The 27,055-nt window shown below is 37.8% G+C and overlaps 1 protein-coding gene across 1 annotated transcript in view; it reads right to left on the reverse strand.

Annotated features, from left to right (window-relative positions):
* Window positions 1-17,227, reverse strand: part of LOC132559488 (uncharacterized) — a 39,266-nt gene extending 22,039 nt beyond the window's left edge. The window contains exon 1 of the mRNA XM_060224114.1: window positions 17,001-17,227. Coding sequence (XP_060080097.1) covers window positions 17,001-17,213 — 213 coding nt within the window. The 5' untranslated portion in view covers window positions 17,214-17,227. The remainder of the gene's footprint in view (window positions 1-17,000) is intronic.
* Window positions 17,228-27,055: the final 9,828 nt, after the last annotated feature.

Raw genomic sequence — 27,055 nt, forward strand, 5'->3', positions numbered from 1 at the left:
GTTACACTTTTTGTATGTTGTGATAATATCCATGTATATCATACGAAAAAACCTCGCAAGGAATACCTATAGTATTCCGTATCGGAAATCTATTAGTAATTACCGAAACGGGGCATGGTATAGTGTATAATTATCTTATGGCCAAAACTTGTAATGAAACGTTGATTAGTTCCAAGGTATACATGGAATGAACATGTACCAGTGCGTTTGAATTGCCAAAACATTTAAACCATGACCAACAGGAATCGTTACCTTATATACTATATCTTCGTTCTATTTAGCATGAACCGTCAATTCATCATATATTCATCACCAACGGTACAGTGTAGTATATTCTTGTACCTGAATAAAAGTGTAGTCTTATATCACAGAGAGAGGTCGCAACATATCATTTTATTTATTAATTACATAAACATGGACTTAAGGTCACACCATTACAAAGTTTGTTTATTCAAGGGAGATAACTCTCATTGCAACACCTCATTGCCTCCCGTTGGCGCAGTTACACTAATTCTTGATTTCCGTTTCATTTTTTATGAATTTAAAATGTTATTAAACATTATAAACATTTAATAGTTATGTAGCATTAATAGGTTATACGTTTTGTTCCTCGACTTGAGAATAATGTAAGATGACAAATATTTAAAGGGAAGTAATTCTGTTCTTTGCTCGTCTTAGTTCACACTACTTACAATCAAATAACTTCATTCAAGCAATGCAATGGTCTGAAGCTAAAATATGAATTATGCCAATTAGCAAAGTACAATGTGATGGGGTTTACATGGGTTTGTTTATGTTTTGATGTATACGGGGTTGTGTTCACGTTGCAACATCTTGTGTAGCATTTGCATTGTCTGTGCATCGTCGGAGCGATGAGGGCAGACATGTTATACTGTATCGACCGAGTCCCATCTGACAACACTTCTCTACAAGCTGACTGTCTGAACCGAATGGACAGAGGCGGAAATCGATAATAACACGCCAAACACACGCCAGGCCTGACTGTCTCCTTCACAGTTACCTCCCCTTCATTTGGTCAGATCATATATCTTAAACATGTCACTACAATTTGAGCGGTGTGTTTTAATCTTGATTTTAATTTTTTTTAAATGTGTCGGTCAACTTGTCCGGATTTAAGTCAAAACTAAAACCAGCAAATATCCGGAATGGGCATTAATATATATGATATGTAAATACGTTTCAGTAACCAGGAAACAGATAAGTATAATAGTTGTGTTTACAAGGTAAAATATAATACTATGTAATATACTTTAACAATAAACAAACCTTTGAAAAGTGCATTTGTATTAAGTAATGAGTTAAAGACATATTTAAGTGAAGTTCATTGACCTGATCCGAAATATACTTGTACCACCGGATGCGAATGTACTTATATTATATAAAACACAGCAGTTGTATTGATACACCTGGTAGCCAAAACTGCCTGCAGAACTATCTCATATTGCAAGTAGATAGTTATGTTTCATTCTGTTGGCATATTTAGGTTGCGTGTTCCTGAAAAAATACACGAAAAACCTATCGCTTATATTTGAAAACAACCAAAATTGTCCGAATGAAAGTGATTTAAGTAGGAGTTATGTCCCCCTGGGCAGTGTGTAATAATCAATATCAACTAGAAAGCAAAGAAATAATTGCCGTGCATTCGATTAAGATGTACTTGTACATCTGTATAGGAAGTCAGTGTGAAGACTACTGCAGAGCAATTTGTGTGTTCGTAGCACATAAGTACTTGCTGGCAATGTACAATTTACAGCAGTTATGTAACCGAAAGCCATGAGGTTACACGCGATTTTAACAAATTGCTTTAATATTATTTATTCATTTATTCATTTTTAAAATCCTTCCCTACAAATGCACGCTACTGATGTCAAATAATTTTAACCTCATATGGTTAAAATACATTGTATTGTAGCAGATTTACATAGTACTATACTACATGTCTTTAACTGTTTGCACTTTTAACCGTCTATTATCACATATTTCCGTAACATTGAGAGGAAGCGGTTTCAAAGCTGTATAACATGTGTCTTTTATCCTTTTAGGTTATGATAAAACATGTTTAAAGTCAGTTTTTAAAAGACTGAATGTGATCTATGTATCTATTAAGTCTGATACCTGTTATCAATGTGATTCATTGTAACGTATATAGCGCCTAAACCAGACATATATTAATCAACAACAACTTCATGGCGTCATGATGTGCATTGCGACATATTCAAAGAAAGATATAGCGTCAGTTTTTTTTCATAAACAACACTTTCAAAGATATTGACAGTATCAGTTATATGAGGAAACAATATGACATTTCTAGGTAACTAGTCACGAATTCTTGCTTTTGGCTCAGTTCATAATTCTTCCATAGAGGAAACACATCTACCATACATCATACCCCAAAATATCTAGAGAAATATATAAGTGTCCAGATTTGATATCTTATCTTCCCGACAAAAATCCTGTTCCGCGTTGAGATCGACCGTCAAATTGAGTTGATCGAGGCCGAAAATACACCATAGAATCCGAAAGATCGAGGTCAAAACTGCATATGCGCTCGATATATTCGTACAAGTCATGTAAGAATTTTGTTTTTCAACTGATTTAGTGGTTTGTCCAGTTGTTGCATTTCAATATGTCGGCCCTGTAAATGGCCGCTTGCGTGCTCTGTCTGCTCGTCACGTGTTCTTATTCTTTCGAGACGTGCGCGCGCTAATCAGTAACAACACGCGCGACGTGCTGATAAATACCTCCCTCCACTTATTTCCTAACGAAACAATAAACAAGAGATGTAAACACATGATAAACCAGTATTACAACTCACAAACACTGTTTTACTCCAGAGGGCGTGCCATGTTTCACAAAACCACGACACTTGCCGTTTAATATATGAGCGCCATCTCTCGGGCATAATAACACGGAACAGTATTATACAACGTCATTACCGAGTTCATCTGATAACAATTTATGTAGTGTTGATTGACAAGGGGGGTACACCTCTTTACTATTGCACAGGGACTTGGTATACAACCAGTTTCATCACCATTAATTTTTGTAAGCATTGTTTTTAGACTACAACTCGTTGATTAAAATTAAAGACTACGGAGATTTATTTTTGTCATAATATTAATTACAAAATGTAAATCAATTTATTTTGTCGACAAACTCCACAAGTTCAATTAGACTCAGCACGTACAATTGATTTGTTTAAAGTTCTGATCATTAATTTCCGGGTTCATATTTCAAACTAAATTGGTCCCCTGTCCATCCTTATCGGAACAGCACGTCTAGCTGTTCCGGAAAGTGGACAAAAAGTGGGGCCAGAATCACAAGGATAACATAATAACATCAATATCGGCTTAAGAACACTCCATAAATTACAGCAAAAATATTTTCAAACATGGTGAATAATTATGTTTAGAAATAAAACAAAAATCGTTTCCTGATTATACAGATTCTCATGGATGGTATAGTATATGTACATTATCTTAATTAAAAATGGTAACTATAAAGTATTGGACTGCTTCAAGTTGGCTTTCATTGGCTATGAATGCCAACTGAATGCATTTGAATGCTTAAATAAACGGTATAAATAACGCGATAAAAGTAATAAATCTGCTGTTGTCGAGATCGTCATCTCGTCATCAGTGTGACAGCAACATTTGCGACAATAAATGCAAGTGTTAAAATCGCTCAAGTGACAGCAATTCTCAGATAAATTGGTCTGAATATTGATAACGTTTGATATTTATGAATGATAAGATCATCACTGATCTATATCATTTCAATTCAAATTGGAGTTGGGGGAGGGGGATGCTGGACTACTTTCTGATGTGCTATGAACAACTCCATGCTGAAAGTGTAACATTGGATATACAAATGCACGAATGCCAAAGGCGAACTTCCTTGTAAGCTGGTATTATTATCCCTTATTTTGAAGCGGGGTATCAGTGAAGTTGATGTCTATCTCACTGAACAAAATACGAGAGGTTTGTCGCATGCTATCCAGAACAATAAGGGTAAAATGGCTTACTCAAAGAAAAAGCTATGTCAGCACACACTGGTACGTTCTTTCAGTTTCCTGAGAAACACACGCTGTCCCGGATAATCAAAAGTAAATGTATATATGGCTACATGATGGATATATTATGTGTGTTTCTGTTTGTCGCTCGATTTTACTTTCATCGAATTGAATTTTTCAATTTTGTTTGCAAGTGGCTCATAAAATGGTAGAAAACTTATAACAGATCCTGTTCTGTAACAATACTAGAAAAAAAACTTAAATTACACGGCGGTACAAGTTTAATAGGAACCCATGAAAGAAGAACCAACAACGTTTTATACATACATTGTACAGGACAGCTCATGTATTTCCAAGTTAGACAATGTCACTGGTTTTGTAGGGCAGTTGATAAGTGGATCTGTTTTCCTATCATGTTAAAAAGACAAGTAACAAACCTAAATAATATTATTGTGACTAGTTGTCACATATTGTTCTAATTATAGATCACTCTCAGCGATATAGTGTGACTGAAGCGACCGACGGGACGTGCAGATGACTTCACCTATATGTCGAAATCGATTCTGAGTGAATTCTTTAGAACGAAGATGGTCATTAACGATCCGTGGATTATGAAAGGTTCTTGTATATACCAATTGACTGTAGAAAGGTCAGTAAATACCAGATAATTTAAGCAGTGCACCTACATCGCTATCAAGGTAATTGAAAATCCGATATGCTTTTAGCTTAGCATGTGACAACCTAGTCGACGGCTAATCTCGTCAGCACCTCTCAATTATGTTTCTGCATTTATCAGGATATTACATATGGCTGTCGTTTGTGGACAGTGTTTTCTTTCTTCCCTTGGGACCCCACTATTCACACGTGCTTTAAGTGAGCTCGTCCACATCAGTTTCACGCCATCGGACAGATCCGTATCATAGCAATGCCAATGTAGATAAAATTCAATTACAGTACTGTTTCACGATCACCTGGCGTGCTCGCCTTTAAGCGTTTGAGGTGGTTAGGAGTAATATGAATAAAAAGGTCAAATGTCCGCAGCCGTAAGTAGGCCGAACTAAATAATATATCTCCTACGCGATGTAGCCTATTCTTACAAGGAAATCGGTTTTTTCCTGCCGATGTGATATAATGCGACAGAGTACGAACAATCGGGATGCCTTTCGATCGCGGGGGATGAGGGAACCATCAGTCCGATCGCCCAGGTCATTGACATAGACTCCAGAATTAGAAGTCTTCTTTGTCGTTTGTTAAGTGGGCATTGATGTAAAAGGCAAGAGTTGGTCGGGGGAATAGGCGACATAGTAGACCTGTTGTATTACACCATCAACTCTTGAAGGAATTCTTTTTTATATATATTTTATCATTATTATTTAACGGGTTTTACATCTACTTTTACGCCCTTTCAGCGAACGAGGTTTGCCGAAGCGACAGATGTGGAGCCCGAAATCGGGGGTGTTCTTTGCCGTTTGTGTAGATGACATTGAAGTCAGAGACCAGATTTGGTCTACTGCACCAATACGTGACTTGGTATCTTTATTTCTTTGTCGGATATTTTTCAACTTTTGCTGTTTCCACGGGAATTTGTCGAATTCATACCATAAAGAGTGTTACTGGTAAGTCGGATTTTTCACTGTTTCCGCAAATGCAATAAAAATCGTAAAAAATAAGATAACTTGAAAATAAATTTGATAAAAAGAATATAGTAATCGTGATACCTTCCTTGAAATAAACACAGTTCTTATTATAATTTTCTTGAGGTAAATATATCATTTTGTTAACTTCTGGATAAAAATGCCAAAGGTCTTGTCAAACTTCGTTAAAAGAATGAGAGAGCGAGCGAGAGAGAGACTAGGAGAGAGAGAGAGACTAGGAGAGAGAGAGAGAGAGAGAGAGAGAGAGAGAGAGAGAGAGATGGAGAGAGAGAGACTAGGAGAGAGAGAGAGAGAGAGAGAGAGAGAGAGAGAGAGAGAGACTAGGAGAGAGAGAGAGAGAGGGAGAGTAAGATGGAGAGAGAGAGACTAGGAGAGAGAGAGAGAGAGAGAGAGAGAGAGAGAGAGAGAGAGAGAGAGAGAGAGAGAGAGAGAGAGAGAGAGAGAGAGAGAGAGAGAGAGACTAGGAGAGAGAGAGAGAGAATCCTTGTCATGTAAGTAAAATTATATAGTCCTTGTCAAAACATCCGTGAGGAAATAGAGTCCTTTCCCTACCTTCCGTGAAAGAAAACCCATAGCCCTTTTCACAACATCCCTGAAATAACACAGTCCTTGCCATAACTTCTGTTCTGTAGCTATACTCCTGTCATGACTACCGTGAAATAGAATAAATTCAGTGATTCAGATTCAGTGATAGGTGGACAATATTTTATTTTATGTTGTGTAGTGTTTCTCCTATTAGATCTAACAAGTCATACTTGTACTATAAGTGTATAACTGGGGAAATGTACATGTAATCGACAAAAACATTTTTTGGTTTGATCATCTGTGAACAAGTATTCGAAATTGTTCAATAATCAAGTTAAGTTTTTCTTATCTCCTTCATTCAAAGTAAGTTTTGATATGAAGTTTCATAAATCAACAAATTCACAACTTGGGTCATACTAAAAGTACAATGTAGTGGATAACTTGGTATTGAAAGATATTCACCTATTTGTACAACAACTGTAATAGCCGGTCCGACCATGCAAAGGAAGGTGACCTTGGGCGAAGTGTAAATTGGCCATAAATAGGATTGGTGTCGTAAAGTCACTAGGTCTGTACGACATTCTACACAGATATTGATGATGTGATTAACACACCACCAAGCCATCCAATAGTTCTGCTTCGTCAGTTGTGAAGTATCCTGCTTACAGGAAATACCGGATTGGACTGCAACCGGAAGTTCAGTAGGGCTGTTCGGAAATGTCCTGGACTATTCTACACAAGCTCTCAACAAGATGAAATTGACCAATTTCATAGATTAAGTCTGGAACTCTCTACAGGATTTCAGGACAGAAATTGGCCAATTATGGGCACACTAAATTGGCGATTTTTCATTCTTAATGAGAATAAGCAGTGCAGCATCGGAAGATAAAATCATAACAAACGAACAATTGGCCTACTTTCTGTAAAGTGATGGGGTTGACACAGAGGTGTAGTCAGTCTTAAGTAAGATGGACTCTAGAAAAGTTCGTTTGTTAAATGATTTCGTCGGGATACAGTTCTCCGAAACACCGTCTACAGATGAAGAGGTCATTCGTGCCCAGAGCTACTGAAGTGCCGGAACATAAAACTAGATGTGATCCCTACCACGTCCCATCATCAATAGTATGTCAGGATTTGAACATTTCCAGATAGAAATAAACAATGGTGAACTCTCCACGACCACCTACCATGACAATGATGTTGGATTTCTGTGAACGATAAATCATTGCGTCCAAATTCCGAAACATGAAAGATTTGAATAAAAAATGATCCTAGATAAAAAAAAACAAGAAAAAACAATCACATGATAAAGGATTTTGAAAAAAACAACATCAAATATCAAGGAAATAAATATCACGTGACCAAGAATCCGGATACAAAAAGTTAATGGAAGTATGTTTAGAATAGTTTTACATGGGAAGTTAAACCCCATATCCCGCTCACTATACATTTGTAAGTGATCCGGACAAATCCAATTAAAAGCAAAAAGAAGCTGGAAAGTTGGAGGAAAGTGATGTTTAGAATATGTATTTGAGGAATAGTCTCATTGAGAAACTGGTGAATACATGAAACCAAGCAGCAAAGAAAACCAATCCTTTACGTGTTTACTTGCATACCAGACTAGTATAGTCCATAAAGCTGCTCATAAAACTGCACGTGGATTTACCAATCATTGGGAATGCAAGCAGTCAACATTTTACTTTTTCTATTGTAATTTAGTAAACTTGACAGCAGAAATGATGATATATGGAACAATCTCGTCCTAGTTTATTGTCTTTCGGCGACATTAAAGAGCTCTTATTCAAAATGTCAGCTGGTATCATCAGATGACATAAGGCAGTATACCACCTCGAATATTCTGTCCTCTGAGACTGTTTTAATCGCTTACAAAGTTAATTATTTTACTCATAAATCATACCAATTATCGGAATAATCGAAGGCAGAAGATGCATAAGACACAATGCTACCGTTTTTAAATGTACAATTGATCCCATATATTGTTGGTTAGAGCGATACGAGAGCGCCTTACAGGGAAATGTAACCAGATTATCACGAGTAGTTGACGGGATGGGATCAGTGTTTTCATCTTTATATACTCATTCACCGTTTCTAATACGAAATTATGACTGTGATTTGTCATCTGACATACGTGTCATCCCTAGATTTAAACGATTTATTGACTCTAATGTTGTTTTCTTTGAAGCAACATCGTGACAAAATGTACAGAAATAAAAAAATAATCCAACTAATAACACTGCCATGATTGATTAAATAATTCTAACCAAGTTGGTAGAGGATCATGGGAATTCTATCTACTAAAGTAAATAAAGTACACATCGTGTTTGATACTGGTGGAGTTGACTAACCTCTAGATCAAGTTATTTTAGAAATGGGAAGTCGGTAAAGGTAACATACATTTATATCAAAGATGTGTGCTGAACGGACAAGTCAACGGCAAAGGTTGCTTATCGAAGGTGTCCATTGGACGGTCCAATCAACGGCAAAGGTTGCTTATCGAAGGTGTACACATAATGGACCAATCAGCGACAAGGTTGCATATCAAAGGTGTTCACAAAATTGACCAATCAATGGCAAGGTCACATATCAAAGGTGTCCACAGAATGGACCAATCAGCGACAAAGAACTCACGTTGACTGTTCAATGAATCGACACTGAAGAGAAGACTTCACATGTCGACGCTGTCTGCCTTCGGCACCATATTAGTGTAATTCTAACAGAACCAACAGAAGAGAAACAGTACTTATAAACATGAATCGGCAATCATTACTTGTAATCAGGTACGTGTATCACTGCTGGGTACATCAAGTCAATGTGTTGGGTGTGAAGCGAATAGATGTACGCAGGTTACCTTATATAGTTACGACCGTTAAAGGTTTACTGTACTTTTCTATGTCTATATAACCAAGAACAACGTTAAAGTTTTATCTAAACATGGATTTTCTTTCAACATAAAAAATGTGTTATGCGTGCCCGACATGATGAACGCCTATTTAGCTGTACTTAGTGAGATAGGCGACGAAGGCACTGAATTACTGATTCAATGCATCACGCGAATGTACAACAATCGGGCAGGTGTTTATCTCGTTTAGTATAGGTCTGTCTAGGATCATCCATACCAACAATAGCTTTATTATAAAATTAAGACAGAGCAGTTCTAAATCATCCGATATACACCGTAAAATATAATTAAATATCATAAATAAAATTAGGTGAAGTGCAGGACAAAGTTCATTCTATTTTCCCCTACGTTGCAGTTTTAATAAGCATGTTTGTACTATAGGAGTTAAAAAGTTCACAAACGGGTTTATGTGTTTTTATTATTTCTATGCTGCTTTGTGACGTGGAACTTTCAAAATGACATTCATAAACATTACTACATGACACCGATATATACCGTATCAGATCACAGAAAAAGATACAACGACTCTTCCAGCATATTTTTTTCTCACAACGTTTCTCCGGTTCATTGTGTTTGCAGTTCCGTTCATGTTCCTTAGTCACGTGACCACACTGTAGGTTGCATCCTGAGGGTAGATGGTAAAGGCGCACCCTGACCTAGTTTTACAAGCGTTTCTCTGACTTACATAGACTTCAAAATGATCAGGATTGACTTTTCGACTGCGTTGCTTTGTTTTCATCAATAACTTTTCGTTTCGATTCTATCGATTACATATTGTAACACAAGTTGGAATTTTTGACAACACTTCTGGTATGGTGTGCGCGAATGCGGGAAAAGAGTGTCCATGTGCGGGACATATCAGTTATGAACATGTGACTGGTTCGGTGGTGCGAGACCAGAATTGCGTGCTGCTCTCTCGTACATTGACGTCACTAGTCTCGTGGGAACTTCAATGCCGATCCACGATAGTGGTCAGATTTTAGCGCCCAGACGACATAACAATATAGTCTAGAGGAAGTGTTTGTTTTGTCACATAATATAAATCCGAAAGATTTGCGAACCTAGTAGTTAGCTAAACTGGTTGTCGTGTTAAACGTCAACTAAACAATCGACTTTCAGACTGTATGATGTACAGCTAGGCAAAGACTGGGTAAATCAAGGACGCCTCTTTATTGGTTAGCGAATTGGTTAGTGGACGGACGGACCGACAGACGGATGGATGGATACAGTATATATATTGATACAATAGGGGAGCGAGGGGGACATGCGAGTTAATTTGTTAGGCTTGATATCTGGTACAGGTTAACAGATTGGCACAGGTATAACCTGACAGTAACTGACAAGGTTATCAGACCGGTACATGTTTATCCCAACAGTAACTGACAAGGTTATCAGACTGGTACAGTTATCCCAACAGTAACTGACAATGTTATCAGACCGGTACAGGTTTACTCCAACAGTAACTGACAATGTTATCAGACCGGTACAGGTTTATCTCAACAGTAACTGACAAGGTTATCAGACCGGTACAGGTTTATCTCAACAGTAACAGACAATGTTATCAGACCAGTACAGGTTTATCTCAACAGTAACAGACAATGTTATCAGACCGGTACAGGTATAACCTGACAGTAACAGACAAGGTTATCAGACCGGTACAGGTTTATCTCAACAGTAACTGACAATGTTATCAAACCGGTACAGGTTTAACCTGACAGTAACAGACAATGTTATCAGACCGGTACAGGTTTATCCCAATAGCAACTGACAAGGTTATCAGACCGGTACAGGTTTATCCCAACAGTAACTGACAATGTTATCAAACCGGTACAGGTTTAACCTGACAGTAACTGACAATGTTATCAGACCGGTACAGGTTTATCCCAATAGCAACTGACAAGGTTTTCAGACCGGTACAGGTTTATCCCAACAGTAACTGACAATGTTATCAGACCGGTACAAGTTTAACCTGACAGTAACAGACAATGTTATCAGAACGGTACAGGTTTACTCCAACAGTAACTGACAAGGTTATCAGACCGGTACAGGTTTAACCTGACAGTAACTGACAATGTTATCAGACCGGTACAGGTTTACTCCAACAGTAACTGACAAGGTTATCAGACCGGTACAGGTTTAACCTGACAGTAACTGACAATGTTATCAGACCGGTACAGGTTTAACCTGACAGTAACTGACAATGTTATCAGACCGGTACAGGTTTACTCCAACAGTAACTGACAAGGTTATCAGACCGGTACAGGTATAACCTGACAGTAACTGACAATGTTATCAGACCGGTACAGGTATAACCTGACAGTAACAGACAATGTTATCAGAACGGTACATGTTTATTCCAACAGTAACTGACAAGGTTATCAGACCGGTACAGGTTTAACCTGACAGTAACTGACAATGTTATCAGAACGGTACAGGTTTAACCTGACAGTAACTGACAATGTTATCAGACCGGTACAGGTTTAACCTGACAGTAACTGACAATGTTATCAGACCGGTACAGGTTTACTCCAACAGTAACTGACAAGGTTATCAGACCGGTACAGGTTTAACCTGACAGTAACTGACAATGTTATCAGAACGGTACAGATTTAACCTGACAGTAACTGACAATGTTATCAGACCGGTACAGGTATAACCTGACAGTAACAGACAATGTTATCAGAACGGTACAGGTTTACTCCAACAGTAACTGACAAGGTTATCAGACCGGTACAGGTTTACTCCAACAGTAACTGACAATGTTATCAGACCGGTACAGGTATAACCTGACAGTAACAGACAAGGTTATCAGACCGGTACAGGTTTAACCTGACAGTAACAGACAAGGTTATCAGACCGGTACAGGTTTATCCCAACAGTAACTGACAATGTTATCAGACCGGTACAGGTTTATCCTGACAGTAACAGACAATGTTATCAGACCGGTACAGGTATAACCTGACAGTAACTGACAAGGTTATCAGACCGGTACAGGTTTATCCCAACAGTAACTGACAATGTTATCAGACCGGTACAGGTTTATCTCAACAGTAACTGACAATGTTATCAAACCGGTACAGGTATAACCTGACAGTAACAGACAAGGTTATCAGACCGGTACAGGTTTACTCCAACAGTAACTGACAAGGTTATCAGACCGGTACAGGTTTATCTCAACAGTAACAGACAATGTTATCAGACCGGTACAGGTTTAACCTGACAGTAACAGACAATGTTATCAGACCGGTACAGGTTTACTCCAACAGTAACTGACAAGGTTATCAGACCGGTACAGGTTTATCTCAACAGTAACTGACAAGGTTATCAGACCGGTACAGGTTTATCCTGACAGTAACTGACAATGTTATCAGACCAGTACAGGTTTACTCCAACAGTAACTGACAAGGTTATCAGACCGGTACAGGTTTATCCCAATAGCAACTGACAAGGTTATCAGACCGGTACAGGTTTATCCCAATAGCAACTGACAAGGTTATCAGACCGGTACAGGTTTATCCTGACAGTAACAGACAAGGTTATCAGACCGGTACAGGTTTACTCCAACAGTAACTGACAATGTTATCAAACCGGTACAGGTATAACCTGACAGTAACAGACAAGGTTATCAGACCGGTACAGGTTTACTCCAACAGTAACTGACAAGGTTATCAGACCGGTACAGGTTTATCTCAACAGTAACAGACAATGTTATCAGACCGGTAAAGGTTTAACCTGACAGTAACAGACAATGTTATCAGACCGGTACAGGTTTACTCCAACAGTAACTGACAAGGTTATCAGACCGGTACAGGTTTATCCCAACAGTAACTGACAAGGTTATCAGACCGGTACAGGTTTATCCTGACAGTAACTGACAATGTTATCAGACCAGTACAGGTTTACTCCAACAGTAACTGACAAGGTTATCAGACCGGTACAGGTTTATCCCAATAGCAACTGACAAGGTTATCAGACCGGTACAGGTTTATCCCAATAGCAACTGACAAGGTTATCAGACCGGTACAGGTTTATCCTGACAGTAACAGACAAGGTTATCAGACCGGTACAGGTTTACTCCAACAGTAACTGACAATGTTATCAGACCGGTACAGGTTTATCTCAACAGTAACTGACAATGTTATCAGACCGGTACAGGTTTACTCCAACAGTAACAGACAATGTTATCAGACCGGTACAGGTTTACTCCAACAGTAACTGACAAGGTTATCAGACCGGTACAGGTTTATCTCAACAGTAACTGACAAGGTTATCAGACCGGTACAGGTTTATCCTGACAGTAACTGACAATGTTATCAGACCAGTACAGGTTTACTCCAACAGTAACTGACAAGGTTATCAGACCGGTACAGGTTTATCCCAATAGCAACTGACAAGGTTATCAGACCGGTACAGGTTTATCCCAATAGCAACTGACAAGGTTATCAGACCGGTACAGGTTTACTCCAACAGTAACTGACAATGTTATCAGACCGGTACAGGTTTAACCTGACAGTAACAGACAAGGTTATCAGACCGGTACAGGTTTACTCCAACAGTAACTGACAAGGTTATCAGACCGGTACAGGTTTAACCTGACAGTAACTGACAATGTTATCAGAACGGTACAGGTTTAACCTGACATTAGCAGACAATGTTATCAGACCGGTACAGGTATAACCTGACAGTAACAGACAATGTTATCAGACCGGTACAGGTTTATCTCAACAGTAACTGACAAGGTTATCAGACCGGTACAGGTTTATCTCAACAGTAACAGACAATGTTATCAGACCGGTACAGGTATAACCTGACAGTAACAGACAATGTTATCAGACCGGTACAGGTTTATCTCAACAGTAACTGACAAGGTTATCAGACCGGTACAGGTTTATCTCAACAGTAACAGACAATGTTATCAGACCAGTACAGGTATAACCTGACAGTAACTGACAATGTTATCAGAACGGTACAGGTTTATCCCAATAGCAACTGACAAGGTTATCAGACCGGAACAGGTATAACCTGACAGTAACAGACAAGGTTATCAGACCGGTACAGGTTTACTCCAACAGTAACAGACAATGTTATCAGACCGGTACAGGTATAACCTGACATTAACTGACAATGTTATCAGACCGGTACAGGTTTACTCCAACAGTAACTGACAAGGTTATCAGACCGGTACAGGTTTATCTCAACAGTAACTGACAATGTTATCAGACCGGTACAGGTTTAACCTGACAGTAACAGACAATGTTATCAGACCGGTACAGGTTTACTCCAACAGTAACTGACAAGGTTATCAGACCGGTACAGGTTTAACCTGACAGTAACTGACAATGTTATCAGAACGGTACAGGTTTAACCTGACAGTAACAGACAATGTTATCAGACCGGTACAGGTATAACCTGACAGTAACAGACAATGTTATCAGACCGGTACAGGTTTATCTCAACAGTAACTGACAAGGTTATCAGACCGGTACAGGTTTATCTCAACAGTAACAGACAATGTTATCAGACCAGTACAGGTTTACTCCAACAGTAACAGACAATGTTATCAGACCAGTACAGGTTTATCCCAACAGTAACAGACAAGGTTATCAGACCGGTACAGGTTTACTCCAACAGTAACTGACAATGTTATCAGACCGGTACAGGTATAACCTGACAGTAACAGACAAGGTTATCAGACCGGTACAGGTTTATCTCAACAGTAACTGACAATGTTATCAAACCGGTACAGGTTAAACCTGACAGTAACAGACAATGTTCTCAGAACGGTACAGGTTTACTCCAACAGTAACAGACAATGTTATCAGAACGGTACAGGTTTATCCCAACAGTAACTGACAATGTTATCAAACCGGTACAGGTTTAACCTGACAGTAACAGACAATGTTCTCAGAACGGTACAGGTTTATCCCAACAGTAACTGACAATGTTATCAGACCAGTACAAGTTTAACCTGACATTAACTGACAAGGTTATCAGACCGGTACAGGTATAACCTGACATTAACTGACAATGTTATCAGACCGGTACAGGTATAACCTGACAGTAACAGACAAGGTTATCAGACCGGTACAGGTTTATCCCAACAGTAACAGACAATGTTATCAGACCAGTACAAGTTTAACCTGACAGTAACAGACAAGGTTATCAGACCGGTACAGGTTTACTCCAACAGTAACTGACAATGTTATCAGACCGGTACAGGTTTATCCTGACAGTAACTGACAATGTTATCAGAACGGTACAGGTTTAACCTGACAGTAACTGACAATGTTATCAGAACGGTACAGGTTGATCCCAATAGCAACTGACAAGGTTATCAGACCGGTACAGGTTTACTCCAACAGTAACTGACAATGTTATCAGACCGGTACAGGTTTATCCCAACAGTAACTGACAATGTTATCAAACCTGTACAGGTTTATCCCAACAGTAACTGACAATGTTATCAGACCGGTACAGGTATAACCTGACAGTAACAGACAAGGTTATCAGACCGGTACAGGTTTATCTCAACAGTAACTGACAATGTTATCAAACCGGTACAGGTTTAACCTGACAGTAACAGACAATGTTCTCAGAACGGTACAGGTTTACTCCAACAGTAACAGACAATGTTATCAGACCGGTACAGGTTTATCCCAACAGTAACTGACAATGTTATCAAACCTGTACAAGTTTATCCCAACAGTAACTGACAATGTTATCAGACCGGTACAGGTTTATCTCAACAGTAACTGACAATGTTATCAAACCGGTACAGGTTTAACCTGACAGTAACAGACAATGTTCTCAGAACGGTACAGGTTTACTCCAACAGTAACTGACAAGGTTATCAGACCGGTACAGGTTTACTCCAACAGTAACAGACAATGTTATCAGACCGGTACAGGTTTAACCTGACAGTAACAGACAATGTTATCAAACCGGTACAGGTTTATCCTGACAGTAACAGACAATGTTATCAGACCGGTACAGGTTTACTCCAACAGTAACTGACAAGGTTATCAGACCGGTACAGGTTTATCCCAATAGCAACTGACAAGGTTATCAGACCGGTACAGGTTTATCCCAACAGTAACTGACAAGGTTATCAGACCGGTACAGGTTTATCCCAACAGTAACTGACAATGTTATCAGAACGGTACAGGTTTATCCCAATAGTAACTGACAATGTTATCAGATCGGTAAAGGTTTAACTTGACAGTTACGGGCAGTTTCCCCGACATAATCAGGCATTTGCTTCATGTACACAACCGATGAATATCTGCGCTTACATGAATTTCCATTACATTTACACCAGCATTATCATTCTTCTACACGACACAGAACTTAGATATCCAGTGTGCATGTACATATTTATTATTGAAGTACACAAAAAACCAATTAGGACGAAATCTGATGGAACATATAGAATTTAATGACCAAATGAAATACATCATCAGGTTTTTAATAAATCAAAGCACATACAGACCAAAGTGTTGCCAGCTATGGGAATGAAATGATAATTACTCATTTCTGTGGAAAAAATCATGATATATCTGGTGGATTACATAAAGCCGATCTTCCCGCCGAACGGATTTTCTCTAGCTCTAATGTGAACTTGTAGTTCTTGTAATCTGTCTCGTACACATTGCCAAATTATTAATAAATCTTGTCCATAAAGATATGAAGGAAACATTTCTTTACTTATTACCTAACTAACGAACATCATGTTTGCCTCTAAGATATTGTGTTACTTCGTGTCGATACACAATTTTACTCAAGCCTGGACGGATTTCTTACCAACTCAGTTCTACGCAGGAATGATTTAAAAAAAAAAAAAAAAAAAACAATTGTCTTTGTACAATACCTGTAGCAATTTTGAGAGTATGCGTCTTTCTTCCGGTGTCCTGCCATCAGGTGCTTCACGGAGTCTCCTTCTTAAAGGAATACCGTTTCCGCTTTCATTCAAATCTTGCAACATTTTAAAGTCTTTGTGAAAATCTGCCTCTACACCATCCCAGTACGACTGAATCGCGGCTCTCACTATTTCTGTGTTGGATTCGCGATGGATCAGGAACATTCCGACAGACACCGATATCGTTAACGCACATAACAAACTATATAGAACCTTAATGTGATAATATAACTTCTCTGTCCCATCCGTTGGAGGTGCCATGTTTTGTTCCAATCTACTTTCGAGAGAAAGAAAGAAGACCAACGTACAAGAACAACATCTGGGGTCTGTAGATATTTACTATACACTCTCGCGAAATTAGCTGACCCCATGAGTTGTTGATTAAAAATAGATAGCCGGGGACACAGGTTCAGGATAAAACCGCATCTTAAAGTCAAAAACTCGAAACACGGTTTTATTCTCTAAGAATGGAAACCATTTTTATCGAGTAACTATGATATTAAACAAGCAATAATTCTTATTTCATACCAACACATTAATATCAAATGCTTCCGAACTTACTGACATTGCGGCAATTTATGTTATCGATATTTTGTTAAGATAACAATGCTTTGAGAAGTTCTCTGTACATTACGCTGCTTCAGTTTATCTCATTATATTGGCTGTTATAAACACCCTAATTATCCATTATCATCTCAAATATGATAAGCAACGAAAATTACCTCCCTTCATTAAAACGTGATATTTGCCTAGCGAGCACACATCTTCTGATATACATATTAGTTAAAACACTGGTGACAGATTTCGGCACATCCTATAACAAATTGAAAGCTTAGTAGTTGGTTCATTAATGTAGTCGTAGACTCAACATGGTTGTTACTTTTTTCTGATGTATAGTTTAAAAAGAAAGCTGTAAATCTATTGACTGCTATTTTAATTTATAGTTAAATTAAGCCGTGTTAACCGTTAAATCTAGACAAAATATCGGTTAATGTCTGCGTCATAAAGCAGCATTTTTGGCAAATTTCTTAAAAGTACACGATTCAACAAACATTTGACTTAAAGGCTAGTCTTCTCAATAGTACAGAATCCCGGACTATTAGAAACGATTCCATTTTATTTCATAGATCAAGATGGCCTCGCTTCCAACGACAAACGAATAACCATGACAATATCAATTTTTAAAAAAAGTCTTGATTGTTCTTCTACGCATTTCTTATGATATCGCCTGTAATAATAACGAAGAATTCCAGACCGTTATATTCTTGCTGACAATCAACTTGAAATCAATTACCGTCACGGTATTGTGGCTCTTAAGATCAAAGTGCTTCATCTGAGTTTTGAAGATAAATAAATGCAGATATTTAAATTTACATGATCAGCGCCTTTGTTGCAAATCATTCCTTCACATGTACAACGAACGTTTATTTCTGAAGAAACTTGGATACTGTTGTCCATTTTAAAAAGTGATAAAAATCCTATTTAATGCAAGTCAGATTTTCTACGACTGAAATACATGATAACTCAATCATTAGTTATAGAAACAGAAGTAACAGAACGACATACAACTTCCACGTATTACAGTAAAACCTACAGTCCGTATCATATATGTTTAATTCAATACGTGTCTATGGTTTTACTACCTTTGAAATATCAACCATAGTAAGACAGTGTCCGAACTGTCACCTAGTCAATTGGCTGAGTGGTATGGCACCGACAGATATCTAGAATAATATATCAAAGAGGCAGAAATGAGGCCTTAGGGCAAAAAAGATGTAAGTTTAATGTCTTGTGAAGCATTCAAGGCCGGTGACTACTTTAACAAGACCAATTAAAGGGATAACGCCTGCCGTCTTTCCTCGTGAATCCCGTGCTATGCTGATTAATTAAGGAGCCTATTACTGTTAATGACGTTTAAAGTCCCAGCCTCGGGACAGAGCACTTAGTCATTCTAACAAATTCAAACAGTATACTCCAAAGTCAAAACTGAGGTATATTATTAGTATAAGTCGAAGGAGACATAAATATGTCACCTCTTTCACAGTGTAGTAAGAACGTCAGGTAGAGGAAAACATATCGCTCCTTCACATCCTCACTGACATGATTCCGAAAGTATGTAGAACATAAAAAACACATCATAGACAAGACAAATCGCCAGAACTACCAATATCTCGAGAAAAAGGTCGACTAAACCAGACACAGAACTACCAATATCTCGAGAAACAGGTCGACTGAACCAGAACTATCAATGTATCAATATATAACTTCGATAGACAAGACACATTTCCAAATACAGAACTGACAATCTATAGAGAAATAGGTCCACTAGACTAGACACAGTGCTATCAATGTATGGAGTAATAGATTCACTTGACAAGACACATCGAGAAAGGGGTCCATTGTACAAGACACATTACAAGACATAGAGCTGTCTAGAAATAACTCCAACATACTGTAAGGCATTGACAATTCCATCAGTCTAGCCATCGGAAAAAACGCAGCCATTTTATCAGAATTATTTTCCTTTTAGAATGGTACAATATCAGCAAAGCCCTGCATCGCAAATGGCCTTCAAATTCTCCAATACGGCTAACAAGTGGATCAAAAAAGTTAATCCATTTTATGGTGCTAAGTGTTATGATAGCCTTGTATAAACATCACAATCGCTAAAAGGGACGAGTTGGGTGAGCTCGCAATGACGAAATTTAATTTTTTTAGTCACCTTGACCTACTTTTTGAGGAACTGTTCGATTCACACTGATCTGGTCTTAGTGTCAATTCAAACAGAAGATATTCAAGGGGATACAGAAACGCTGAGGTTTGATAACATGGTGATGAATAGATTACACAGTCAAATTTGTGAGTCGATTTGATGATGAATACGGGTGCTTAATTTAAATTCTCGGAATTATTTTCTGTACTTGATAAATGACACAATATCAATGAAGAAGAAAGCTTCATGAAATTCTCAAATTCTAGTTTTTCTATTTGAATTTCTGTGTATTTGATTCTGACTAGGTCTGTCAAGGCGAATAGGCGGTTTTCGTTTAACGAATCCTTAATATCACAATGAAATTCAATTTAAAATTGATTATCAGTGCCTATATAACGAGTAGGTAGATGCATTAATACCACACATAAGACAATGAAAATACAATCTGAACCCGAATAATAAAAAAATAAAAACGCTTAGCGCAAGTCCATATCTAATGTGATATTTTCTGATAGTTTTTATTGAATTCTACGAGACGTATTGGTGACATTTAGATTACTTTATGTGCAAGACTTTTCTCTGATATCGAAGACTTAGACACATGTATTGAAGTACCCGTCAATACCTAAACACACGTCAACTTACAGAGGCGTGGTGTTGAGAATTAACGATTGGGATGTTAATCTCGTAAAGATGAATTTCAATGTTTTAATATTTGTCCTCTCAACCTACATTTGTTAAAACCAAAAACTCTACTCATTCTGGCACTTTATATTTCATTTGACATTAAGCGAATTCATATAAAACAGAGGGTAATGAGTGCCTACTTCTCCATTAAGTAATCACAGAGCTCCAGAAGATGGAACTGCTTTCATTTGTACAATGTCAATTTTTTCAGTATTTTTTCTGTCGGTACTTGTAATTAAAGATAGGCAAAGTTGTTTATAAATTGAATATTTCTTCAAATGAAGCTTTAGACAAGTAAATCAGTAATTAAAATTTAGACAGAAACCACGTTTATCTCAATTCCGACGTCCCCCGTGTCGGGCGTGCTTCTACAGGTGACATCAGAAAGAAACATAACGGTGTAATTCGTCATCAGCAACGAAATGATCGTGTGCTGACGTCTACCGCTGCTTCCTGTTAGAGAGAAAGCCCTCTGTTTCAATAGCTATATGTCAAGGGGGAACTTTTTACATGTGGCATGTCAATATTTTAATGTGGTGCCACAAGCAAGGTCGACTAGTGCATTTGCAATCATTTACCTGTGACATTCAATAATTTACTTTGGAAATGCGGGCATAAAAGAAAGAAAAATGCAGTCCATATATGTCAATCCATAATTCCTTTGAATGCGATGATTTTATTGAAAATAAAAATATTTATAACAAAACCTAATTGTTAGGACTTTATATAGCTATCTACAGACTTAATGATATTCATCAATATCCATTTAAATCACCTCCCATTTGATAACTAAGCAGTATTTGTGTTTTTACCAAATACGAAACTCGCGAACACTTACTAATTGATGCATTCATACACGTTCATTTCCGTTCATTGTTTGTTAACGATTGGTCACATCAGCCGAGAAAGAGTTCCTCATGGGGTTATCAGTGGTTATGGGAAATTGATACCATATGATACAATCGTGCATGTTAACAGTGGTATAAGACTTTGACACTAATCCCTGATTATTCCATTTAGAATGATATGATCTGCTTTACGTCCCGGAAATCACGTTAAAATCACGAACATGTAGCTGGCGAGTATTTTCGATGGCGAATCTTGCAATCAGATGACATTGGAGAATGTTTTAAAGAAGCTATCTTGGATCGGCAGACTTTCTACAGCAATTGTAGCTCGGGCATTCGGTGCAGTCAATTGATCTAAGCATATGATACCTTGGGGGTATTTCTCGGGATAATAAGGTACTGTAAGTTGTGCCACGCACCAAAACTGAAAAAAACATCATTTCAACACTTATATTCATCATTTTCAATTTCCCTCTTTTCCCCTTTTTTCTATTAATTTTTTTTTCTTGGGGGGGGGGGGGGGGGGGGGGGGGGGGGGGGGGGGGGGAGTAGGGGAGGGGGAAGTGATACGGGCGTGGGGAGGAGGAGGCAAACAATTGTAAACAATACTTGCAATTTTCATAAGCCATTAGCTTGCAATGTATTACGGTACAATGATACTCTCCATTGTAGCATCACAATCCTGCTAAAAGATGCCACATTTTGAAATCTGAAATTTCACACACATTATTGATACCAGAGTCCTTTAATTGGCTGATATTTATCTCATCTTGATTGAATTCTCTGTGAAAATTTCCAGGTTGTTATTGAGGATGGTACTGCCTGCATAAAGTTGTGTGTTGGACCATGTAACACGTGGTTTCAATATCTCAGGTCAAATACCTGTTGTAATACGTATAAATAAACAATGCCATTTGATCTAATAGCAATGGAAGAAAACGAAATTATATAACACTCAATGTTTCATCAACTCTATATCAGATAAAGCTACATAGGGATATCATATTCTGACTTCCTCCTTGAAATCTTACTGCACTCAATACGATAGCAAAATTTGCGATCATTTAACCTTTAAGCGACCCAGCGATCCATTATATAATATGTCCTCCTCGGGGAATTCCAAACTGAAATTTACAACCTAATACAATATTCACAAGCCACACAGTAAACGGAATCACGCAACGGGCAAATTCTTCACGAGGATTTTCTCAGAATACTGCAACGTTTTAAGGTCATTAAATGTTTTCTTCATTTAGAGATACGTTACCATGGACAAGAGCACGAGGAACGATGATTGTAACGTTCAGAGGTAGCGCTCCCTTTCTGAAATACAACTATATGTCTGAAATATGAAAAACAAGCAAAACAATGAAATTAGATAGAATTAAAATTCTCTTCCTATCTCGTTGCCATCGCCGTGGTGTTGATTGTGAAATCATGTCTTACTAGAGCCTGATGTTACATCTACGTTTCCAGTAAGGCCACAAAAAGAGTTCATAAATCCGAAATGTTATTTTGATTTTGGTATAGCAATATTGAAAACAAAAGTTAACTCGAGATATTTCAAGGCATGGTGATATACCATGTGACATCAACTATCTACTGGATATCTGATAGTACGAAACGAGAATCGCTTACATCCACTGTACTCACGTGGGGAAATTAAATTTGACAATGACCTTGTGGCATTCTCAGCATCATGAATGCCATTTTCATCTATTAGTTTCCAAACATGTATACAAACATAAATTTTAATACTCACTAAGAAACAATTCATATATCTATATTTACATTGGCGGGGCAATAACACTATATAAATCAACCAGAAATTCGATTCATTATGCTGTAAATGCCATTCAATACGTAACCATTATGACGTCAATATTGTGGACACAAAAGAAGGAACGATGACGGTTTGCCTTTAAATGGTTGTTTAACTTGGTGCAATACAGTGTCATAAAGTAGCATAACAGGAAAAAATTAGATGCTTTAAAATTTGTCGGCATGGTAACGTTATGAACAACAATATGGCGGCCAAATCATTATATTACGCTTCAAGATAACATACACTAAAAGACCTCATTGTTCTTTGAAATCATACCATAATTATGATCTGGTATTCTTACTAGTGTGCTATACGGTAGTAGTCTATATCGATGGACTTTTTCTTTCAAGGATAAAGTAAACGAAAGTGGTTCAACATTTCATTTTTTACATCTTACGTTTCCATGGAAATAATAATAAAAAAATAAGATATATTATATGGTTTCTCTGCTTAAATCAGTTTAGACTGAATTACCAGATTTATAAAAAAAAAAGTTCCAGCTTCGCTCCGCACTTGCGGGACCGTCTATATTGGCGTCAGTAACACACCCAGTAACAAATATTGTGACGTCATCACATAACAATAAAAAGACATCGCAATTCCAATATAGTATGACGTCATACAATTTAAAAGAGGACTAACTGCGATTCTTGATAACGTCATAAACATCATATATATATAGATATATATTAATTTTAGATCCTTTTAAAAAGAAATTTCCCTTCACCCTTAACATACCTCTTTTCAAAATTGCACGTGAAATATAAAATGCCCTTTTCAATATTTTACGATGTATTTCTGTACAGCAGCAGTGCAGTTTGACTAACAGATATTAATGATGTTTACCACAGCTTTATCCCCCAATACATTTAAGCTTTGCATAAGCTGAATCAATCCGCCAAATTAAACTGATTAGAAACGACCATTTTCCCCCGGAGATTGATCTCGTGCGAAAATAGACAAGCTATTGGTGATCTATAGTACAATGTTTATACGCGTTTCTGACGTTTGTTGACTCCTTCTTGACATAGTCACGTGCAATGTGGCCATTTTGGTTACAATTGTAATGCAAATAACTCACGCCTCACACCATCATCGTGTCAACCAGAAATCTGATCGAACCAGGTCGTAAACAAACTGTCAGCTTCAGTAGAACTTAGGAGAAATGGTTTAGTACTGTTCGACAGTCATAAAGAGGAACTCACGAGTAGGAAATCATTGGAATTCCAGCAGGTTTATATTGATAAATGATGTCTTGTGTAATTTGACGACAAGCATTGTAAATACAGGACACTGCTGAAGTTAGAACAGCCCTCTCTTTGTATTTATCCTACTCTAAGTTCACAGCAGTCATGTGGAAATTGCCATATTGTTATATAAAATACTTTTAGCTACCCTTAGCGATATTTATTTCAAACAAAGGTACATTATATCGTGGTCGTCCGCTGAATGTCCGAAAGGTCATAGCGACACCTAGCGTGGTTTGTATCAGACACTACACTAACGACCCCTAATCTGATAAACAGTGATTAGAAATAAATAGGCTATTATTGTAAACATAAAACCAAACCTGCTTATCTTTCTATCTCAATTAGAATCCTACACAGTGCCCCTCAGCGTTCATACAGTTGTGTGATCGCACAACGATGTGCGCACGATGTCTGCGCGATGTTCGCACAATGTTCTATCGTGGTTGATATAAATCTAGAAATGACCTATAGATAAATGTGGGATAGCATTTGTTTATTTTCTAAATATACAAGAGTTCCACTGAGTATATTTCCTAATTAAGCCATAAATTTTTAAGTTGGACACATGCAGATCTACCAGATACGGACTGAAGTTATATGCACTTGCGATTTAAAGCGTTTATTTACAAAATGACGCACCTGGCCAGCCTTAGTGTACTGAAACTCATTATAGATATATTATATATGTAAACATTAAATGAACATCTCTTTATGTCACAGCGATGAATCATTTAAAATCGCATACCGTCAGTAAGCAAATTCTATTTCCATTACTCTCATTTTTAAACAGCGTGTAAACAGAAATCATATACTCAGGTTAATCTTAAGTATTATGTTTGTTACACGTGTGACCTAGCCGCTACGGGTTCGAATCTATCACGTTTTATATATTAATGTAATTTTTGTTGTCCGATCTGATACCTCAAGGCACTGTCTTAAGTGTGTCTGAGGTCCGGTGTTATTTTTAAAAAACTGTCGAATTAAAAATGACTTTATAATAATCGATCATATGATCACTTTTTAGACAAAACATACGATTTTTCCGTATAATTTTCAGTCCGTAATATCAGCCAACCATTTTTTATGAAATCTCATAAAATGTGCGATCCTATTGCGAAATTGTGCGATAGATACTGTATAGAGCGTGTGTGTGGACGACGTGTGCATGGAGCTTTTGGTGCGTTGTGCGTTGACGTAACTGTAAAATGTAGCAACATCTTTCAAACATTTTGTTTGTAAAAGGAAAGACATCTTGTGGACTGTATATATATTATATTTGGCAAGCCGCATGTAAATCTATTTACATGCAAGATCCCAAAAGCGGTGACCCTCACGCGTTATTTGGCGATATATCCAAGTAGGTACATACATCACGTGCCATGGCATATATCCAAACTTGGCGTTATTGACCATAAATCAGTTAGTGTATTGATCGAGAGAAGATCTACATGGATATGTCAGTAAGATCATTTACATAACGTAACACGGTAGGTCACACTATAAAACTTAGCAGGTGCTGAAACTTATGAAGCATGGACTACCCTTGCCGATTTACGGGTGCCTGACACGTCATCGGCTTTACTGCACCAATCAGGTAATAGATAACAAACCAATGGCCATTACAGTCGGGAAAGCATGTCAAACAGTCACCAGGGAGCCGTCAATTACAATCTTAGGTATAGTATCACAAAAAGAAAAAAAAAAGTTTAATGCAGCGTCCGATCGATCATTGAAGAATATAACGGGTGTGTCTACATTATATGAGGGCTGACTGATAAGTTGTGAGCTTCATATTTAAGGGATTGACTTTTGGCGGACATATTACATTATTTTTCAACACAATTCCCTTCGATATCTGTACACTGTTGGCAGTGATGTTTGAGAGCCTCAATGCCACTTTTAAAGAAATCCTTTTCTTGACTGTTCAGAAAGTCCTCCACTGCATGTATGACGTCATCATCGGACCGAGTCCGACAGTGGGTACCGAAAATGGTCTTTTTCAATTTTGAAAATAGATGAGAGTCTGATGGAGCGAGATCAGACGAATAAGGCGGATGCTCAATAAATTCAAAGCCACAATCGTTAATAGCAGCCATAACAACGACAGATATGGTACATGTAACAGGGACATTTCCCTGGTGATGCAACACACATTTACTGAGTTATATATTTTCTCTCAACTGCCTTAGAAGAGATGCATTACAATTGCTATGGATTGTTTGTCACTTTTGTACATAATTTACCCTCAGAAGAACATCAGCATCACAAAAACCTTTGCAGTTGATGGAACAGTCTTTCCCTTCTTTGGCGGGGGTGAACTATGGTATACGTTTCAACCATAGTCACAAACTTCTACAGAAAGTTAGCGGGGCCTGCCTCTAAATGGTTCAGATTAGAACGCGACATAACCGCCTGATGAGTTTCTGATCAACTGTTATAAGTATTAGTACCCAATAGGCTAAGAGCTTTCTCATTGAAAGATTTACCGTGTGAATGGCATGTACATTTTCCTGTGAAATCCCAGCTGTATTAGCTAAATATTTCACTGTAACTCGCATGTCAACCGTAACAATATCATGAACTTTAGTGACTATTTCTGGGGTTAAAACTGTGACAGGTCTCCCAGGACGGGCGTCATCCTCAAGGCTCTGCCTGCCACGCTTAAATTCGGCAATTCACCTTTT

Source organism: Ylistrum balloti, unplaced genomic scaffold (genome assembly GCF_031769215.1).
Source record: "Ylistrum balloti isolate Yb309-2 unplaced genomic scaffold, AGI_CSIRO_Ybal_v1 Utg370924, whole genome shotgun sequence".
In the NCBI taxonomy this organism is placed as follows: domain Eukaryota; kingdom Metazoa; phylum Mollusca; class Bivalvia; order Pectinida; family Pectinidae; genus Ylistrum; species Ylistrum balloti.